The 22,325-nt window shown below is 45.5% G+C and overlaps 1 protein-coding gene and 1 long non-coding RNA gene across 5 annotated transcripts in view; both read right to left on the bottom strand.

Annotated features, from left to right (window-relative positions):
• Positions 1 to 7,090, bottom strand: part of MITF (melanocyte inducing transcription factor) — a 111,287-nt gene extending 104,197 nt beyond the window's left edge. For 2 of the 4 annotated variants that reach the window (XM_075762414.1, XM_075762416.1), the window contains exon 1: positions 6,694 to 7,089. In XM_075762414.1, the coding sequence (XP_075618529.1) occupies positions 6,694 to 6,797 (104 nt within the window). In that variant the 5' untranslated portion in view covers positions 6,798 to 7,089. Of the gene's footprint in view, positions 1 to 6,693 lie in introns of all 4 variants that reach the window. The other 2 variants (XM_075762412.1, XM_075762417.1) reach the window with 2 other exon arrangements.
• Positions 7,091 to 11,310: 4,220 nt separating this feature from the next.
• LOC142603185 (uncharacterized) lies at positions 11,311 to 21,960 on the bottom strand. The gene is made up of 3 exons (XR_012837061.1): positions 21,819 to 21,960; positions 21,635 to 21,733; positions 11,311 to 11,461 (listed from the first exon to the last, which is right to left on the bottom strand). It is a non-coding gene; the product is annotated as an uncharacterized LOC142603185 (long non-coding RNA).
• Positions 21,961 to 22,325: the final 365 nt, after the last annotated feature.

Genomic DNA, 22,325 nt, shown 5'->3' with positions numbered 1-22,325 from the left:
TGTTTACAGCATTGCAGAGAAAGCAGTAGCATTCTTATATTATGAATATGCAACAACATTCCTTTTCCTGTCCTGTTTTTCCCCAGTATGAAATGAGGTGTAAAACTACATGCAAGCCAATAGTTGTCCTGTTATGGTTTAGCTGCTGGGATTTTTTTAAAAAATAAATAAAATAATCACAGCTGTAGTGTAATATGATAGTGATGCAATAGTTAACTGTCTCGCAAAATCTGCCATACCATGCTGCTTAATCATGTTGTCTTTGTTCCAGCAAAAATTATAATAAAAGACAGTGAATTTTACCAAACAAAAATGTTGCAACCAATGTATTTCAAAAACTTTTTGAATCCAAAATAGAACGAGACAGACAATAATGGCCAAGAGCCTGACCAACTTCATGGAAGCGGGACTCCCATTTTGTTCTCAACACTGAAACAGCAGATCGTTCTCGGAAGAGAATTAACAGCCAACACGCAATTTCAATTTTTAGCAGAAAAGTAAACAGACAATTACTCCTCCCGTTTCATTTTCAAAGTCCTGAAGTGTGTTGCTTTGGAAAGCAAACCTACAAATAGGAGGATGGCACAGTAAGTGTCGGAACAGGTTTCTCCTGTACCCTCATTTTTAGGCAGCTATACAGATTTCTTCCCATTAAAGTTTTAATCATAGAACATGGTCAGAGGCTAGATTTGTTTATACAATAACGCATCTACAAGTCTCTTCTGCTCTTGTTTCCCAATCTTCTTTAGATCCTGACCAAACTGTACAGCAGGAATTAGTCACGCTACCCATCACCGCGCTGGAACGAGCCTCCAATACATCACCCTAAGTGCCAAATAAAAACACACACAGGGCAGAATAAGCTCCACAATGACTCGTTAATGACAACTAGTAGGGTCAGAGAAGCCCCAAAAATTCCAGTCCAGAGGCTTGTGAAGTTACCCTCACTACACGCAGGGAAACGAGGAGTACCAGGGGCACCCCAGCTGTCCATCAGCAGGGCTACATCACTTTATTTTCAGCCATTTAAAAAGGCTGAAGAATATATCGATTCACATTATCACCTGGATTCTGTAAATCGATACAAAGCTAGCTCGGGAAGCTTCCTGCTCACTGGAAAGGTATGGATTTATTTCACGCAGAGTCCATATGTACTTACACACAACCAATACAGCCAGCAGTCTGATAAATAAAAAAAAAAATAAATACATGTGCATGCTAAAAGGTGCACAGCCAGGGCAGTCAGCTCAGCTTCAAAATATCTGTGCACTCGCTGATCAGCTTGGCAGCTAAACAGAATCCTCCCGAGGAAAGCAGGCTAGGGAAGCAAAAAGGTGACGTTCAATAGTTCTTATCAAAGCAAATGCTGAACTGAATTTCATGGGCTATTTCTGTTTCCTTGCTAAATAGCAAAGGCCTGCCACAAATAACAGAGCAAGAGTTTTGCAGAAGAGAAAAGGTCAGAAAGGATCCGCTACAGACAGGGAGCAGCACCAGCTCCCAGTATAAAGCAATATAAAGAAACACCGCTTATTGTCTCCACATGTTTATACAATAGACGCTCCAATTGCAGCCTTTCCTTTTAAGACTGTTTTCAAAAATAAAAAAAAGTACAAAAAGATGTGGTGAGGGTTTCCTTCCCAGTGAAGCGAATTTGAGGTGCAGAATAAACATGGGATTATTGACTCACTCACAAAAATGTTACCGGAGAGATTTCAGAGAGACATACTTCTGGCTTAGCTCTACTCCCCCTGACGTCGGTTAAGACTTTTACCATCGCCTTCAGTCACTGCTAGCCTACGTATCACTTTAAACTCAGCTATTATTACTTTTTAGTTTAAAATACGTAATGTTCCTCTGTAACAGACGGAAAAATATTTCAGGAACTTTTTAAATCTGTTCCTCCAAGATACTTTTTTTTTTTTTTAAAAAACACACTGAGACACGGTTCCTGGATGCAAGCACATGTGACCTGTTCTAAATAAAGGATATTTTCCACTTCTTGCACAACTGGAACAGATATAAGCAGTAGCTTGAGCAAACTGCATTGCAGAACCCAACCAGAATATAAAACACTTGAATAAGATCCATAAATAGCAGTAATATGAAAAGACTACCTCCAATAAGGCACAAACTCAATGTTGAGAAGCCTAATGTAATCAAGTTCAAATTTAATCACGCTGCAAAGTTCATTTACAAAATTAAATTTGATCATCTGCAGACTAAGGCACTTTAGAAAGGTCCTCTTTGGCTCCAGAGTAAGTAGACAGTTTAAAAATATGTGTGTGTATGGTGAAATTAGTATTTCCTCAACAAACACTGTGTATTAAAAGAGAAGTTTCTACTAAGTCAAGACTTCAATGTTTAGCACAACACCAGAGGGGGGAAAAAAAAAAAAAAAAAAGGTGTTTTACAGAGGATCCTAACTGGATAGAGATGAGATACTAGTTGATATATTGAAGGTTTAAATTTAAAAAAAAAAAAAAAAAGCATTTGGACACCAGGAATGATGAGAATTTTATAAAAACATCACTGCTATAATAACGACAAACTCTACATCTCAATGCTATTGCTCACAGAGCCAGAATAAGCTTCCCAAAAAACCATCATGCAACTCAAAAGCATTTCCTAATAATTTTTTCCACTAAAAATACTTTAGTAACTGGATCATTTAGGTGCTTTTTGACCGGTCTGAAAATAAGTAAGCTGGGAAAGGGCAACAGAAAATAGCAGTAATTTACCTGCAGGTACATGGTTTTATTAAGAGCAAGGCAGTAAATTACAACAACTGACAATAATTTCCTGGCACTTTCTAGAACACGTGTATTATCCAAATGGACACACATTACAGAGAACCAAAAACCAGAGAAAAGCAATTGAATATAGAAGGTGTTTTGCTGCATTTAGCACATCTGGGTTAGTTCAGATCGCCCTGCGCAGAGGCAGATGGTAAAATCTTTACTACCAGACTACCAGTTTGATAGCCAAAACATCATTTTAATACATCAAATGATTTAAAGAATCCACATCAGCAGTATGATAGACGTAACTTAAGCCTACAGTGTCCTGATGACTGCATGAGACACGTCAGGATCTGTGTTTACTTTTGGTAATAACTGATTATGGTCTTCAACTGATTGCCTGAAAATAAAACTCCATCGATTTCATTGTGCACTGCTTGTACCAGAAATCTTACTTGTTCATTACACAAACACGTACATATTTAAGTGTATGTACTTATAAATTAAAACTATTATCCTTCAGGAATACGGCAGGAGAGCAATAAAGTACGAATGTGAGGAAAAAATAAATAAATCTCGTCGTCTTACTGGCTAGTCATACAGCCCAGCTTCCTCCCACAGTGAAAAGTGACTCTGGAGAAACCAAAGCGACTGAAACATCTTCTCAGTTTTCAAAGACATTCAACCACAGCAAATTCCAAAGAACCCATAAACGCATCTAGCACTTCGCACAAGAAGCTAACTTCTCATGAGTCCAAGGGGTTTAGGAAATATGGTTGAACTGATGTATCTCAGCCCCATGTATTCTCTCCATCCCTTGTGATTAAAGCTTTTTGCTGGGCTTACATTTTTCCTTGGCCTCTAGCATTCAATTGTGGCTTGGCCTAAGTTAGTACAGTATTTACTGCAAAAAGCTTTTATTATCGGACCCCTTGCGGCTTTGGATTGCAGACTTGAATTATGAAATACGGATGGAGTAACTGTGAGGGCACACTGAAGAGGAGAAACCCTTGACTGGATGTCATACATTGGAAAACAAGCAATCTGGGAGGAAGCAAATAGGAGAGTTTTACTGAGCAAAGGACAGCAGTATCGGCAGGGCTGAGTTAAACTGGGCAACAAAAAAGTTTCTTCTTGGTTCGGAGCACTGGCATTCTTACATATTTCTCAGCTGAATGGCTTTTTCTATGTATTCACAATTTCAGCTGCTATGAGTAAGCCAGGGATGCTTCTCACCTCTTATGATTAAAAAAGATCACAGAAAGCCCTGAATGTTGCTAGGAAATCAGCAGATCTCACCAGGGAAAAAGAGTAGATTGCTATTGAGACTCATCTCCTAACATCAGCTATTGTCTCTGGTTTGCCTGCTCCCCAGGCACCTTTCCAGAGCAAGGCTGCGGAGAAGACCGTAAGAAAGCAATTCCCACAGCCACAGTCCTACACCACGCTGACCTGGTGCTATTCCACTGACTGCTGTACAATTACTCCTGATTTACATCCACAAGAGAAAGCAGCAGGGTGATGTTGGATACCCTTGATAATCATCAGTCAGACTGGTTTCAGGCCTGAGCAAAGCTGAAGGACTACAGAAGTCCTCTTAGATTATGATCTGCACATCACGAAGCAAACAGGTTTGCAAGCAACTTTTGCCTCCTGTTATCATCAAGTTTTATCAGCCTGGCTCCAGGGACAGGTTTATACGGACCTGGCAGGCGCCCCTGGCTCCTCTGCTTCTTCATCTCCCACAAGACCAGGAAGACAACCAAGACTCTATCTCGAGGTAAGAGCCGTACGTGAGCTGGGCAGGCTCCACGCTGAGGTTAACACATCTGTTCACTATCTGCCAGAAAAACCATGGGTTGCTATTCCACCCTCAGGGTTCCCTCTTCTTGTACACACAGGTACGTGTGGAGGGACAGGGAGGCAGACTGGGGCAAGCTGGTCACTTCTACCCAACAAGCCCTCCTGGAAACATCAGAGCAGATGTTGGCCTGAGGCACCCCCAGGATGGCAGGGTGACCGACACAGGAGTCCCCCTTTAAACCCAAATGGTGGGCAGTGCTGGCTCCGCAGGAGTAAGAACGTACTGGGGCAATTCAGTCCAAATGTTGTCATTTCAAACTTCCCTAGAAGATGGCCAAAGGCTCCAGTACTTCATTACAGAGTATCTTTATTCACTTCCCCCTGAGAGAAGTGAACAACACAGGGATGCATTCGGGTCCCAAAGCATCAAATCACAGGAACTGAAAGCACCTGTGCAAGGTCAAATGCAGACCTGCTGTCTAAGCTCCATGCCCACACCATCTGAGGGCACAGACAAACTGCTGTCTCTAAGGTGGACGACCACAAAGGGACAACTCCTGCACACCAGTTAGAACCCACAGCGGGTGTGGACAGGACTATTCGACAACGGTGCAGTTGTGACAATCTACCTGCGACTGCTGCGGTCCGCTAGCGACACGGGCACTGAACCCAAAGCCCTGGGGGTCTCCCAGCTGCCTCCATCATCGTGGGGAACCCATCCTCTCCGCACTGTCCTCTCTCCGCACGTTAACCCGGCTCCCAGTTAATTACCTGGATAACGGCAACCTCCCCGGTTGTGCGGGGCAGAGGAGTTCTGGCAGCTTTGGTTGGGTTGGCCGGCCTGTGAAAGGCTGCACATCACCACCACTAAGCACTGCTCGGCAATACCAAAGGTTCAACGCGAGACAGGGCTGCCGTGAAGACAAGCTGCGGGAGGTGGCTCCGGATTTGCCAGCTCTTGCAACAGTGACAGGATTTTTAACATCTTTTACTACAGTATCTTCAATGTTTCTTAAACATTCAGAGCATGATCAAAAATTCATTTGCTTACTTTGAAGTCTGTCTGACAGGCAGTACAACCTAAGCTCATTCTAGCACAGGTTTTTTTAAATATTTACCTTCTCATTCATTTTTCTAATACACACAGAGAGGTACGAAGAGCATTGCTCAAAACTAAAAGCCACGACTATAAAGATTACAAACAAGTCACGCTCGCAGCAATGACCTTATATTCAATCGAGCCCTGCTTAGGAGAGTGCCGCGATGAAATGGGGGGTCTGTTACCGCCAGAGTACTTTGAATGAAAAGCCAGAGGAGGGAGAAACATGCCACTGCTGACAAGGTAGGTGCTCAAGGCGCAGGACAGCATTTGCTTTCTTTTTCCAGCACCAGGACGGAGAGCGGGTACCCAACACCCCGCAAGGCAGAGCGGCGCACCCCGCCTTCGCTCCCTTTACAGACTCTATCTATGCGACGCAGCCGCTCCAGATAAGAATAAAGAGTGTATCTCGGGGAAAAAATACTTTAGGAAGAAGGTGACGTATCTAGGCAAAAGTTTCCAGTCCCCGAGCAACTGAGAGTAACAAACCCGCTCTCAAAGTAAAAAAAAAAACCCAACGAAAACCCCAACAAAAACAACCTTACACGCCACAAGACCTTGCAACAACTTTGCAGCTCTGCGCTGACCCCACCCGAGTGCCGCCGCACCTGCGGGGGGGTGGCGAGAGGAACGGGCCGGGCATGAGAAGCGGCGGCGCTCACCGGGGCGGGGGGGGGGGGGCAGGTGCCGCCGATGCCTTGTGCCCCCCCGGCAGAGCCCGAGGGCGGCGGGGGCTCCCCCGGCGTGACAGCGAGGCCCCGCACGGCCAACAATGCCCTTTACATAACGCCGGCCCGGCCCGCCCATCCCGCCCAACAACGCCGCTATTATGGCAGGAAGCACTAAATGGCCGCCCCGCTGCGCAGGATGTCTCCCCTCGGCGCGGGGGTGGCTGCGGGGGGCGGGGGGGGGGGGGGTATTTTAGCGTTTACAAACGGCCTGACTCAGCGCGGCGACCCGCCGCGCCGCCCCGGCCCCGCAGCGCGGGGGCACCGCGTCCTCCCTCCGCCCGGCCGGCGGTCGGTGCGGGCGGCCGCCCATCCGTCCCACCTGCTCTTGAGGGGCTGGCTCTTCAGCTCGTAGTAGGTCTTGGGCTCTTCGTGGAACTCCTCGCCCACCTCGAAGTCCGGCACGATCCCCGACTCCGCCTGCATCGTCGCCGCTGCGAGAGGGAGAGACGGGAGGTTACCGCCGAGCCCAGCCGAGCCGAGCCGCGCCGCCCGCTCCCGCACACACACAGCGCCGCCGCCCGCCCCGCCTGGGACTTGTAGTCCGCCCCGGGGCCGGCCCGGCCGCCTCCGCCCGCTGCGCACTACAACTCCCGCCGGGCCGCGCCGCGCCGGGCAGCGCAGGGAAGGGCCGGGCCGGGCCGGAGCCGCCGCTGTCAGCCGGGAGCGCGGGGGCGCCGAGCCGTGCCCGCCACCTGCCGCCCCCTCCCTTCCCTCGGCCCCCGCCCCGCCCCTGAAGGCTGACGTCACAGGGCTCTGACGACAGGCAGTCGCCAGAGGTGCCGCGCGTGACGTCACGCCTGCCCTCAGCTACACAAGAGCGGAGGCTGCGGTTTCTCCGTCCGCTGGTCGCGCTCAGCAAAGAACTGCAGATTTCCCCGCGGTGCCGGGCGGGGGGTGTCTGTCTGTCCCTGCCCGCGGCCGGCTCCGGCACACAGGCAGCGGCAGCAAGGGGAGGTAGAGACGCAAAGGGCTTTTCATCACACCCTTGAAAACGTCCGTCAAATGTACGGGCGGGCAGCGGGTGCCCATCAGCACAACAACGTTCCCGTGCAGCAGGCTCGGGCGCTGGCCTCGTTAGGAGTTCAGTCAGAGAGCAAGTGGTGTGATGGGTCTGAACGCAAACGACAGAGAAGGTGTACAGGCGATGGAGGGTGGGACGTTCATGATAATGAAGCGATGGGCATTCACGTCCCAGGACTGTTTGCACTTTTCAAAATAAGTTCTCAGCACAAGAATTTGTAGCTCTAAGAGGCTTCCTTCCAACTTTATGTGCCTGCATAAATAGGCAAAAGCTCATGAATGTTGCAAAGAAAGGTGCGATAAAAATAAACATTTGAGAGCCAGCTGTGTTTCAATTATTTGCAGCAAAAAAAATGTAATGCCACCTCATCTTCCGTATTGGCTCCTGCAGGATTAGGAAACTACAAGCAGATAATCTTGAAACGCAGAGTTAAGAACCTCTGCCACGCTCCATCACACCCACAACAGACGCCAGGTCCCAGGGGGAACGGGAACAGGAGGGCGTAGATGGGATGGTGGGCGAGGAGGTCTTGGCGCAGGGGAATTCGGGTGGTGTCAGGGATCGGAGACATCCCGTGCCTGTCCCTGTGAGCGGCGGGGTTGGTCCCTCCAATTTCATTCATGGCATTTCCCCAGAGCTTTGGCTTCCCTAAACGAAGTCACAGCACAACTCCGGCCCAGGACTTTTGAGGATGCTGTTGATAATTTATGCCTGATAACTCTGGTGCCATCGTATCACTCACAGCTAAAATCACACCACTCCTATTGAATCAGTGCGCCACCACTAACTCCAGCAAACCGGATAAGCTGGAAAAGAGCCTTTTCCACACGTCCTTTTCCTTGGTCACAGCTGCAGCAGCCGCCCAGGAGCAGTGGCCCTGGCTGTGGGGCTTGGTGCTGCACCGGGGACTGCTCCCACCGGACAGCCAGGACCCCCGCTCATTTCAGGCAACGCGAGATTTGATGAAGTAAAACCAAGCAAGAATTTTAGCTTAATTTAGAAATTTGGGTCCCAGATTATTATGCAGCTCCTAAACTCCAAGCAATGACTTAATAACGAGTAATTACTTTAATGAATCAGATACAACAAATTGGATAAGGCCCTGAAGAATGTTCTTTTGAGCCCACATTGGCAGATGGCTGGGATAGCTCGACAGAGGAGTAGGCTTGCTAACAGTGCTTTGGGAAAAAAAAAAAAGCAACCAACAAACAAACAGTTAAGAACAACTTAGAAAAAACCCTCATTGCTAAGCTACATTTACGGCCTGAGCCTCTGTGGGTTAGGGGTGTTTCTGATGAACTGTGTTCTCCCGAGTGAAGAAATGCTATGTGGTTTGATGCAAGGGAGTAAGCAGCAGGACTCATCTGTTTGCGATGACTTTGCTTCTATTTCTCCAGGTGTAAAAATAAGATATTCTCTTCTGCTGTTTGAAATGTACGGCTTATGAGCTTTCAGCTCTGTTTTAATTATAGCGCTAGTTCTAAAGAGCTAAGATCTAGTATGCAAATATATGTCCTAGGCAATGCTGCTTTGCTTGAGATACAGCAGCTTCAGCAGGGCTGGCGTGTACAGCTCCCAGGGAGAGAGGAAGCTGGTTTTCTTTTCATCAGACCGTGAAGCTTTTACTTCTGTCTTTCATCCCTCCTCTGTGCAATGCAAAGTTTGTATTTGGTTTCAGATGGGGGCAATTTCTCATTGCACCTGGGCTAGTTGAGACTTTCACACTGTTTTGCTGAGTCATACAAAGCTTTCTTCTATTCATAATAGATGTCATTTGTGTTTATAACTTTTTTTTTAGAGTTTATCTTTCAGGGTGAAGGAACAATACTTCCACTGTGCTAAGCAGGATACTAATACCTGAGCATGCCCCAAAACAAACATGATGCTTAAAGGTGAATCCTATTATGCCAATATTACACAGTTAGATTGCCATAAAGAAAATTAAAACCAAAATACATATTAGGTGAAATCAAAGATGAAGTGACTATTGTGTTGATGCAGGGTTTAGATTTCTGTATAGTTATTCTATATAGCTAGATTTCTGTGCAGTTGTTGAGTGTTTTCCAGTCATGGATGTCAAACTGCTTCAGGGAGGAGAGGAAGGACGATTATCTCATTTAGCAAAGTGAAAAGCAAAACACAGAAAGGTTATTTGTCAAACATCAAATCAGCGTCAGAACATGAACTTTAATCTAGTGTTTGCGTTATGGGCATAACCCTACTAAGACTCTTACCAGGTCGGATTTTTGTAGCATTGTCTCTCCCCTAAGGGCGATGACCTATGAGCAAGTCCCAAACACTCCCTGAGATGTAAAGTCAGATTTCATCGGGGTACAGTCCCATAATCAGATTTAGGGATCACTGGGAATGCAGACTTTCATTTTCTATTGCCTGAAGCTGGCCTTGATCTCAAGAATGATTTAATAAAAATCATAGCCAGAATAAAAGAAACAACTACATCTATATTGACAACTACAGGTTAGTTTGCTCTCTTGAAGATAGTATTCCATTTGCCCACATTTGGTTTTTTTTTTTATTGTTCCCCTTTTTTCAAATGGAATGAAATTTTCATGCCTTGTTAACTCCTTCCTAGAGTCACAGATTAACATCTAGTGATACAGGCACTCTCATTGCCCATGCCTTCTCTCTCATTCTTCAGCCAAACTAACACAAGCCCCTCCAAAAGCCGTGAGCTACTTTGGGCTCCCCAGCTCCGCTTAGCTCCCCAGTGCCATGCAGACATCCTCTCTCTGGGCAGCATTGCTCGGTTATTTTTCAACCGATGGGTCTGGTATTGCTAAAGCTGTTAACATATATGTTTAACTCATAAGACAAATTCTCCTTTTCAGACCGGATTCTCATCACATTTGAGAAAGAAACACGGAGATTCAGGAGACTGAAGGACTTTGGCTGTGCAGCCCCAGAGGAGAAGCATTTATCGGGAGACACAACTCTTCCTCATTCTGAACCAACATTTCCTGTGATTTCAGCAATGATTTTCAAGATACTGTGGGCTGCACAATTTAACGTGCAGCAAGCACGTTGGGCAGAGCTCCCATTTCTCCCCCCCTGCCCGCCCCGTGGTTACTCTTTGCAATTCCCTCATTTGTGGTATCTTCACTTATAATTTTAATAATTTGTATTTTTCTTCTTCTGGCCTACAAGTACCATTTAAAATGCTTCTCCCATCAGTAATGTTACTCAAACCACAGTCTGGGGATCTCTAGTTGACAGCAAGATAGATTGATACCTCTATAAGTAGGCAAAAAATTGACACTTGACTCAGCAGAGTTCCCAGTTTGGAAGAATTCCCCCACACCAACTATTTGTGTATTCATTTAAAGGGGAAAGGAAGCAGTCAATTCTGCTATTCAAAAAAAATAAACAGGCATGTGACTTAATCACAAAGAAAGTTCCCAGACTTTTGCATTCATACTCAGTGTCATACACTGTGAATTTAAGGAGGGGACACAATTTACTGCTGCAGACTAAAAGACATGAAATCGTTATTGCTCTTTATCTCCCTACAAGGCAGAAGACTTGTTTAAAAGCTTTCAGCATTGAATCTGGAAAGAAAGATGGCATTTAAGTGAGAGCTTCCAGTACCCATGGAGAGATTGTGTAGAGTCTCACAGGAACATCCCTGTCCTGTTTCTTTGCTCCACCAGCTGCATACATCACCAGTTAAAATCTTGCATTCCCAGTATCTCATCAAAATCATTTCACTCTCCCAGGTCAGCTGTAGCAGAGGGCCCCTCTCTGCCCACGCTCCTTGTCATTCTGCCTCATTTCTTGTCCCCGTTTCTTTTTATCCAGCCACACCGTTTCTTTGCAGACCCCCAATCTTTCACCCATTCTCCCTCCCTCCCCAGCCCAACTCTTTGCCCACCCAAGACACATTCCCCATATTTCAGACCTCAGCTCGCTTCACCTCCCAGTGATATCCTCACACATTTACTCAGGATTTAACATAGTTTCTGCCTACCCCGAGTGCCGTTTGTGCTTTGCCTTCCATAAAGTGCAGTTTTCATCCTTCCTGCTATCCAATCAAAGGGTTTCCTTCTCCCTGCGCTCAGGAAAATAAACCAAACAAGCATCTCTCAGCATAAGCTCCCTACACACAGCAGCTCAGTAGTGTAACAGCAGGGAAATCCTGCTCCCATTTACGATGGAAAATGTCCGAGAGGGATGAAACCCATGGAAATTTAACTGCTGCACTGCTGTGCGTATACCAGTTACGGTTTTTCAAAGAATTACCATTTAGCCTGATTGTCACAGGAACAGCACATGGCATATCTCGGACATACATGAAAACCAGCAGCCACATATAGTGAGATAACTCCTCCAAGCTTTGTCAGTTCGCATGCAGGGCTTTGCTAGACAGCCAGAAGCAACCAAATGTTTTGAGAGGGAATCCAAACATTATTTTATGAGGGATAACAACAGGCCAGCCCACCCCACGTCTCAGCAGGACAGCCTTGCTCTCCGCAGCCTGCCCCACACAAGGTATTGTTGCCAGGTCTAATAATTTCACTGCAAGGTTTGTGTTTGTTTCTCTTAGAAAAAGTTTCAAGTTCTCAGATTGAAAATGGGCCCCATGAATACCCCAGGAGAAATAAGCAGAATTCGTATTTTAAGATATAGTTTCTAAGACTGTGTCATCAGTTTGGAACAAAGTCTGAAACCCTGTCAGTCCCAGGGTGGTTTTATCAGCAGAATTGAAGTTGATTAACTCTGCAGCTGGGGCTCTTGAATGAATTGTGTTACTCTAATGAATCATCCACTAATTCCTAGTCCTCCCTTTCTTTCATCTCTGCCATGTTTGGATAGGTAATGGAAGAATTCAAGGGGGAACTGGACAATCTGTTGTTCAATACCCTTGTTTTGATTTTCACATGTTCCTCTTTCCAGACGCTAACTCATGACACTGGTTAGCAACAGCAGCAGTGGTGCAAACAGAAGCTGCAAGAGCAATGTCATTCTGACTTGGCTTTAGGGGAAAAAAAAAAAAAAAAGAGCCTAGACTGGGGATTAAGTCATTCCCGCTGGTTCTTCATCAAAAGAATAGCTTTCGTGATTTCCACATTAGAGACTGAGCTTGGTGCTCAAGGCAGATGTTCCAAGTCCAAACGGAGGGTGTCGGGGGGGTCGCAACTGCCTCTGCAGGGCAAATGGTCAATCTTCCTTGGTATTCAGGGAAGGGATTTGCAGGGTGGGGAGGAGACTCCTGAGGACTCTCACCTTCAGTCCGTGGCCTGGAGAGGAGGATCTGAGCCAGGCTCCCGGCCAGTAACACCCAGTCACCCTCGGATGTGGTGGTGCGTTTGCAAGCTGAGACATAGTCGGTTGGCCTTCCCTTTAAGTGAAAACTGAGGTTCTCCTGAGCTAATACGACTCTTAAGAACTACCACCTTGACAAAGATAAATCCAAGGCCAAGAACGAGGTCAGAAGAGCTGGCAGCAGGCTACATGTGATCGGCTCCTCCCGAGGACCAGAGGGTTATTCTCCCAGTGGGAAGTAATTTGGGTCTTGCTCCTCAAGGACCACTGCAGGAAGGTATGCAAACTCATCCTCCTGAGCTCTGCTGGGCTTTTGCATGCTCTCTGGGAGAGGGAAAGGCAGCGGCAGAAGCAGCCAGAGCTGGACCCCAACGGGTATCGCCGACTGGCACTTGGACGGAGCCATAGACAGGCTGGGAACAACTGCCTGAAACTCAGTAAAAGTCCATGGAATAAAGTTTCTGAGGGCAACCTCATTTGGCTAGCACAGCACTGCAAATCCAGTTAGACTGGTGCAAAGGCCAAAGCAAACGTAGATAAACCAGGTTAAACTCTCACTTGTGCTGATTTAATGTAATTTGCTACAGTATCAGTGCTAGTTAAACTGATTATAGAGTTAACTGGTTTAAATACATTTGCCCTAAGTACTGGCACTGGTTTAACTAGACTGCTTTAAAAAAAAATGAACTCTACTCCTCTGCCAATTTTCCCTGTTGTATTTAAACCAGTACAACCTGTAGAGACACGTAAGAAACTGCTTTTAACAAGGAGCAAAGTGCATCGAGAAAAGAGGACTTGGCCCAGCAGTGCTGATCTCCAGCACCTTATTCTCAGCTTGGCCGAGAATCTGTGTCATCTTCACGTCAACAACACTTAGGTCTAAATTTGTTTCCTGAAAATCCTATTATAAAAGGTGAGACCAAAATCACAGCCCGTTTTTAAAAATACGCATAATCTCATCAATTTAGGGGGAAAGTGTTTGTTTTCTTCTCCACTGTCCAATAATAGTTTTGAATGGAAAAAGCACAATTTTTTTCAGTGAAAACTTTCTCAAGCTTTCTATTTTGATACAGTCCCGTGAATGCTTCCTGTGCGTCATCTGTCTTTTGAGAGAGATTTCATTACAAGTGCTATTTGAAGAGAACAAGAACAAAGCTTTATTTTTTTCACATTAGAAATATGAACATTTGTAGTTAGTAGTCACGATGAGCTCAAATACCAAGATTCTCATATTTCTGCTTTCCATCAGGCCTTACACGCATGTCACAAAACACAAACCCTCCCCAAGTGACTTCAAATATTCACCCACCTGAAATCAGAATTAAATATTAAATATTATTCTATTAAAGATTAAAATATTCCCCACCTGAAGTCAGAATCCCTTTGGTTTTTCTCATCTGCAGTATTTCTACTGCAATTCATTTCTATGTCACCACCTGAAGAGTGTGTCTTCAAACAAAAACTGAGCAATGAGAGAATCAGAAATCCCAAGCAAAAAAGAAAAGTCTTTAGTACATAAAGCCTGCTGAGACCTGTGGGGTTTTTGAAGCAGAGGAATTAAAGGATAAGGGACAATTTGCTGAATTTCTGTGTTACCTTTCACACTTTTGGATATGCAAAAAAGATGCCCTCAGCTAGCAAAACAGCGTGGCAAGGATTTTAAATCCGCATTATACAGAGATAATTGGTAGCATCAAGGGCCAAAACTATGCATAGTTGAGATCAAAACTGCCCAAACAAAAAAAAGGATTCCCCTTCTTGAATGATCATTAAATGCTTTACTCATACTGTGTGCCTACTTCAGAAACCCCACGGGGATTTAACACTTTTTATTTTTTTTTCTTCTTTTCTCCCAGCAGTCTACCATTTGATCTGAACAGGCAATGTAAGTCTGTGTCATTGCCTCCATCTACCTGGAAAGGATAATTTGCCAAGGAGCTTTTTCTTTATAGACAAGAGACTTCGTTAAAAAAAGGAAAGTTAAAGGCCTGGTAACTCAGCCCGACATGCTGCACATGGATCTGTCGGACCCATTGCCTACTTGTGAAGGAAGGTGCCTGGTTCATCAGGCATGAAGAAAGGGTGCCCCTTCCCTCAGAGTAAAACCAGGGATGAGTTTGAACATTTACTTCAAATATGTGTGTACAAAGAAGCAGAAAATGAGGCAACTTGCCCAGTAACATGCCTCTGTATTTTTGCCCCTCTGTTTGCATCCCTCCGTCAGCTCTTACCCCACACTTTTTTGCTCTGTGCTCATCCAGCACTCGTTCCTATCAGTTTTGACCTGTGAAGAGGCAGGGCACAATGCTCACATCAGCTCTCACTTGGGTCTTCTCTGGTCACCCAACTAACACCAGGACACCCAAAAGTAAGAGCAGCATTCAACTGCTCAATCGCCCTAGACGCTCTTTGGAAGGGTTCCTTTGAGTGCAAGACCACAAAGCTAATGACTAGCATTAGCTTTGAAACCTTGTGGGAACATCAGTGTACACAGAACACGTAGCCATGGCCTGTGGGCCAGCCATGCACAGTGCAATGACCCCAACAACATAGGTTGAACCACTACTGCTTGTTTTGGAGGATGCATTTTGACAGTCCTTTGGGAAGCACCAATACCAACACTACTTTCTGTATTAGGAGACTTGATAAAGAATAGCACAGCCTGGACCAAATTGTACGTAGCTAATTGACTTGACTACATGAACAGACACGTGGCTTAACCTTCCCCACCCTGCTAGATGATGTAGTGCATGAGAACAGGGTATTCAAACTGCTTCAGATGGACTCAATTATTTGGCACAGCAGCTTTCATGGATATGGCTAAAGTGAGCTGACTTCTCTCCAAGGAGCTAGTCAGTAAGAAAGCCAGACCTGGAGCTCATGTCTGCTTTCCCAGAAGTTAATGCCATTGCTGTGGCAAAATGGAATAAAAAGTACACTCTGTACTGTTGTGGGAGAATGGAGAAAATACCCTCTAGTGATTTCCATGAAGTCATTGCACAGCAGGCCTTAACCCAAAGTATTTGCAACACAAAGGCCTTGCTCAGCAGCAAGCTAAGTCTACTTGGTAGGTGTTAGTCTAGAGCAGCCAAAGCTACCTGATTGCGTTACCTGCCCACACAAACCCAGGCTGTCCTTGACAGGAACGGAGGACATTTCTGTCAAGCTACAGACCTCTGTTTGCCTATAGATGTCCAAGCAGTGCAAAGTAGCCACCACTTCTTTGGTCCAAAACTATGAGTATCAAGGAACCTAATACTTGCCTCACACCCATGACTGCATCTAGTTATTAGCCCTGATCATTGCCAGAACCTCCTTAAGTCTTTTAAATTTCAAAGGCAAAGAGGAGGCTACACGTTGTAGCTCACGGAGATGTTCCAATACACATGGCAGGAGTTCCTGCATCAGTTATACCTGATTCTTATCAGGTGAGAGCTATTTCTGAAGTAGATTGATCTGTCTGGAGCTGATAAAACCTATCTATCTCACTTAATTTTCCCTGACAGTGGCTGCATTTACTGGAACCAGGGATGTAGTGGGGGCTACAGGTACGGTAGAATCAGAGCTCAAGATGTATGGAAAGCCTGAAGAAGGTGCTATACAAGCCAAGGAACCAAAGCCTTGCTTGTTATAAAGAACTCAATCCTGCCCCATTCATGTCAGGTGATCACAAGACTTCTTAATACCTTTCTATCCTTTCATGGAAAATCATCTTCCTCCCCATGAGGCAGGGTTATTAAACAGGTGCCCCATTTCTCATCCACTGCAAGTGCAAAAGGGGCTACCTCAAGCTGCTGTGATGTCCTGTGTCATGCTGAGATATAGTCAAATACACGGTTGAGGCTGTCATAACCCCCTGCAGAGCAACACACATGAGGTCAGTTACCACCTCTGGGACAGGGGCAGTCATTCCCCCCCCCAAGGTATGAAAGCCCCTCAGGTGTCTGTTACCAGGGCTGTTCCGGTGCAAACCTGCAGTTTTTATCATTCCCTGCAAAACAGCCAAAAGCCGTGCACCCCTTTTTCTACCCTTCCTTCTGCCAGGCACTGGATTTGACTCCTGCGAAACTGCTAAGCCAGAAGCCCACAGTCACTGTCCTTGCTCTGGTGTATGCATCAGAGATGTCAGGACTTATTGGAGGCCCTAAACTATCTCAGAAAATAAAAATACATTATTTATAATTTCTACATACTATTAGCAGAAGCAGCACAAGGTGCAGTCACTGGCACTTCCCTGTATCCTAAGTGTTCATAAAGCTTTTCTTGATGTTAGCAAGTCTATTAATAAAGCGTTGCAAGCAATCAGAACTGCTCCACCAGCCTGGGGGGGAGTGTTGGTGACATCGTGTTCCAGCTGAAAGTCATGTAAAAATCCTCTATACCTTCTTCTGAAAGACATCGGCATCATCAGGAAATGTAAATATGCCATCACAGCACCTTGTAACCAACGGGAATTGCAGGCCCAGTTAGCACCGCAGATCCTCTTCCACTAGCCGTGACCGAACAGGATTCTCGTCTGGCTCGGGGTTTTTCAGTAAAATTCAACAGCACATCCAAAAGCAAAGAAAAAAAAAAAAAAAAAAAGACTTAACCATATGCTGACCTTCACAGGTCTGCTGTATCCTCTTGGTTTCAGCTGTGTGGCTGAGCACGGCCTGAAGGTACCGTGGCCATCGGTAGTCATCGACCATGGTAAAGGCACCTCCCTTGGCAAGTGGAGAGGGCTTCGCCGTGGGTTTCAGGAGTAGGGTTATGCCTTTGCTGACTGCAGACATTTGAAACCCAACAGCAGCACTCTGGGGAGATGCTGTCTGAGCTCATTGCAGAGTGTTAATACTGGAAAGATCATGTAGGCCTCATTAAGAAATAGTTTTGTTCTTGAGTCTCTGTCTTATTTTTTAAAGCACTCAGGAGACAACAGAACCACCACATTTCCTCTTTACACTCAATTTTCTAATCGGGGGCCTGAAGTGCTCACTGCCAGATGTTGCCCTGTTTTCATACAATCCATGTGACACCAGCATCAATGCCAGCAGCTACGATTGCCTATGATGTCAATGCACACAGCGGCCAGGAAAGAGTTCCACGGGTAGCTAACCAGGGCATACATGCAAGATCATATATTTTAGATAGGATATTTTGGTGGGATTTCTAAACATCTCAAGCCTCACATCTTGTTTAAACCACCAAACATCAAGCTGCTCCTGCTCAGCATCACACCACCCCCATGCTTATTCTTTGTCATCATTCTTGCACATGCATCATGCTATTGATGATACTTAGATATATTATTTTAAGTGAAGAAATAAGTGTGGGAAAAACAAACAGCTACTTGTATGCAAATTCTGGCCTGATTTCTATGAGATTTTCTAGAAAATTGCGTTATTATGGTGAAGTATGTTAAAACCGTGCCAGTGCATATATTTACAGTTTCTCCTACACTCGGCATTAAGAAATAATTCACCGCAAATAATGACATTCTGTTCCCATTCCAGAGTTGCCCACTTCCTCAGATCTCCATGCAGCTGCAGCACAAGGGATCGGGAACAGAGACATCCAGACCAGAGGAGAGCAGGCAGCACTTGCTCCAAGGTACGGGAGCGCACGTGTGCAGGCTTCGCCACACAGGACATTTTACATCTGCGGGGGGGGGTGCCATGCTCTCTGCCCACCCACAGCTTGCAGCCCTAACAGTGCCCCTGACCTATTTGATTTTCCCTTCTTTTGCTATTTAGAGTAAAGCCAAAGGAAAAACCCAGCTGCAAAACACTCCATCTAGCAATACTACTGGCTGCCGTCAGGTTTTAGACCCAACAAAGGCTCGAGGGGAGCCCTCCAGTACCAGCCCAGAATAGACCAACTGAAGAAGCATGAGGAGTCTTGAAAGACACTCATCGGGGAGACAAAAGGACATCCTGGTGCGCTGTAAATGGATCAAAGATGCTAAGCAAGGAGCTGGTCCTAGGACCTCACCGAGTATGTTGCCTTGGTCAGAGAAAGCTCTGGACCTCTTCCCCTCTGCTGGAAAGGGAACATTAAAAATGAGAAAGCAGCAGAGGGGAATTCCAGAGAACTGAGACAGGGAGCAGAGGGAAAACTGTGTTTATTGCATGTCTGGCATGCACCTGACTGACATTTCACTCTTAAAAATGCTCCCAGTAGATAAATACAGATAAAGGGGAAGAAGTCTTATGATTCGAACACGTGTTGAATAAGAACCCACATAAATGAAAATATCAAGGATACACTGACTGATGAGGCAATGAGCTCTATTCTGTAAACATTCTTTCAAAGGAAAATCATGTGCCTTGTATGAAAAAGTTGCTTTCTTTTGGCAAAACTCTATTAAAATTCAGTAAGCCACATCCAGTTACTCACAGTGGGATCTGAAGGTTGCATTAGGCTGCTTTATATCCTAAGGACCTATTTCTTTTAGCAATGTTTTCATCTTCTGTCCATTAAGTGTCACCTTGTCTGTGCACACCAGCAACAACAGGGCTCTGAGGCGGGAGTCGTGTGGCTGCTGAACTGCTGGGGAAGCTCTGAACCTGGCCTCCCATTCCTGCTGGCTCCAAGCTACAGTTGGAAACTCAGGCAGGAAAGTCCTTCCAAACGGTTGTTTGCTCACCAAAATTAGGTCACTAAGGGGGAAGAAATGTCTCTGTAGACTGTAACGGTGAGAAACTTCCTACACGAATTACGTGGGACTGGCAGCCTCTACGAATGCCACTCAAAGCACCCTCCCACCTTCAGGCTCCTTTGGAGAAGGCATAGGCAATGGGATTTTTCCATTCTCATAACAAGGTTTTTCCTTTCGGCAGTTCTTAGCTTCTCCGGAACACCTCAGAGCAGGATTTATTGAAATAACTTTGAACTGGGTGCCAAAGCAGCCCCAAATCTGTGCTGTGGGGGTGCGCATGCAGTTGAGAGTTGCCATACCTGGCTGCCCAACATCTCTGCCCCGGAGCCCACTGGGGTACATGGACCTTTCTGCTGAATGGGCCCAGGATGTCAAGCAGCTCTCTTGCGATGGTTTTGACTACACAGTGAACCCAAGTCACAAATATACTCACTAGAATCATCCCCAAAGTGGCAAAACTAATTATACCAATATACTTGATAATTTTTCCAGTCTTCATGCACTACGGGGAAATCTCTTTTACCCAGTACTACTTTGGCTTTCATTTCTCCCATCTAATATAAATTGACTTTTTAGATTATCTAAACAGTCTTGCTCTGATTTGCCTCTGCATTTCATTCTCCCTGCTACTTTAAAGGTATCTGTGCAGTTGTCACTAACAACAGGGCCTTGCCTTCGGCCATCCCAAAGTTAGCTGTCCCATGCTGTCATCAAGGTTTCCATCAGCAGTGCCACCAGTCTCTCTCACCACCTACACAAGGAACCTTCAGGATCCATTTTAACTCAACACCTACCTTGCAGAGCAGCTAAGACTGAGGTGACCTTTACCCTATGTCATCGAAGCATCATTGTGAAATTTACATCAGACGGGTGACATCAAGGCAGCATGAAGGTAACTCCATGTTAGCAAAGCACTGCTTGCCATGCTCAGAGCTGCGAGTATGGGTACTTCCTAGCATGAATTTGGATACCATGAGATCTATAAAAACTATTTTTTTTTTTTTTTTTTTTTTACACATAGTTACCCTCTAAGCTCAGCCAACACAACCCAGACAACAACAGGAAGGAAATTAGTTTATAACAGAGGAAAAGGAATCTTTCCAACCAGAATTACTAAAATGTCTTCACGTTGAGCTCTGCAGAAATTTCAACACAACCTTGAGGACATTTATCTGGAAATTTGCACTAGTATGCATGTATCCCTAGCATTGCCCATGGACTTGCAAACAACAGGACTCTGGACAACTTTGTATGCCCCATCACACACGTATAACTGTTTACTCATGTCAAATATTAGTGTCTGCAATGAGTAGTCCGGCTGTAACCAGTGGAACTATTTCCTCAGAGAGGTACTACTCAACATGAATAAGAACATGACATTTGAGAGAGGGTGAAGATGTGCAATGAGACCAGACACCAGTATGTCTCCAAAAGGACAGATCACTGCCTCTCTGATACTCTTGAAATCTGGTTGACGTCACTGTGTGAGCAGCCCTCTGTCTGGACGTGGGGCCAGATAGGATGCCCCAGTCATTCTCAAGACACAATTTTATTCTTTTTTAAGAAGTCCCTTGAAAGACCATTGCCCGACGCCTCCCTTCCAACACCCTCCATGAAGGGCCTCAGACAGAAACCAGTCTTCTACCAAAAAAGCAACTCATTAAAGCCAGTGGAAGGCTTCCTGCAGCAAGGTACCATTTCTCCCCAATCTGCATCCACAGCCGTTTTAAGCCTCTTTTCCCTACAGGTGTACAGTCCAAAACACAGAGGCACCGAAGCACAGCAGCTGACTGAAATCAAAAGTGATATCTCAACCATCTGTTTAAAAATATGAGACCATTGACTCATTAGTTTCATCTAACTCTACCAGCACAATCAAAAAAATGCACGCCTTCTGGAGAACAATATCAACATGTGTGGGAGGATAATATCTCTGCAAGATGTGGGGGGGCGTTGCAGTTAAGAGCATCTCTCTAGGGATTTGCACGGAGCTCTGTCAGGTCAGAGCTTCTATAGGTTGGTACTTGCCACGGTCGTATTGGGGTCCGGGCCATCCCCTTCCCTGGAGATGGGCAGTTTACTTGGGTCCTCTCCTTTGCCCGGAGTCTTGGTGATATAAAGCTGTGTGGGAGTTTGTCTGCTTTTACCACTGTATTTTAGAGCACCTTTTAAGGAATTAATTTTTGAGCTGAAGTTGCGCAAAATGACCAAAAAGAAAATGTAAGCAGCGACCTCTCCCACCCCCGCTTTCGGCTGTCCCAGTCTCATCTGGCAAGTCCCGATTATCTGGGATTGTAGTAATTCTGGGGGATTACTCACAGGCCGACCAGAGCCGCTCGCAGCAACTTTTCCAGACAAGGAGGAGTGAAAGCTGGTGAAGATTAGTTTAACAGAGTGTGCCTCAGTTCATGGGAGCTGCTGAAGAAAACATGAATAAAGAGGGAAATCAGACCTCAGTCGAGTTCAACATTTGAAAGTTGAAGTCTCCTGCTTATGAGCTCACCATGCTCTGCTGAGCAAGTGGAAGGAAAACATTTTTCTCTCCGCATCGTGACTTCAAGAAAGGAAGTTGTGTGGGCAGAAGCACCGGGGTGACTCTAAATACAGTGATGTCTCCTTCCCCGACACACAGGCCTGGGAGCACTTGCTTTCTTCCAGTCTGGGAAATTTCAATGGCAAGATGTAGGGAGGAAAATATTCAATACCTCCTGCTTTAGAGACATTTATTTCTACAGCCAATTATGACTCCAGCCATAAACTTTTTATTGCTACCTCTCATGCAGTTTATTTATTGTAACTTCCTTTTTTGAGTGGGCTGTTTATTTTTAAGCAAGTGTTGTTACATTTTTCACTAGATTACTAATAGCCACGTGCTCTGGCTGCAGAAGCTCAATAAGCTGATGTAACTGTAGTTCAGGATCTCAGCTCCTTCCTTAGCCTCTCCCCAAAGTAAATATATAGAGGATGAACTCAGGGTTTTAGCTAAGAGCCCTATGCACTTTCCACTTGG

Source organism: Balearica regulorum, chromosome 10, assembly GCF_011004875.1.
Source record: "Balearica regulorum gibbericeps isolate bBalReg1 chromosome 10, bBalReg1.pri, whole genome shotgun sequence".
In the NCBI taxonomy this organism is placed as follows: domain Eukaryota; kingdom Metazoa; phylum Chordata; class Aves; order Gruiformes; family Gruidae; genus Balearica; species Balearica regulorum.
Note: the sequence above shows the minus strand (reverse complement) of the source record. Positions and strands in the feature narration are given on the sequence as shown.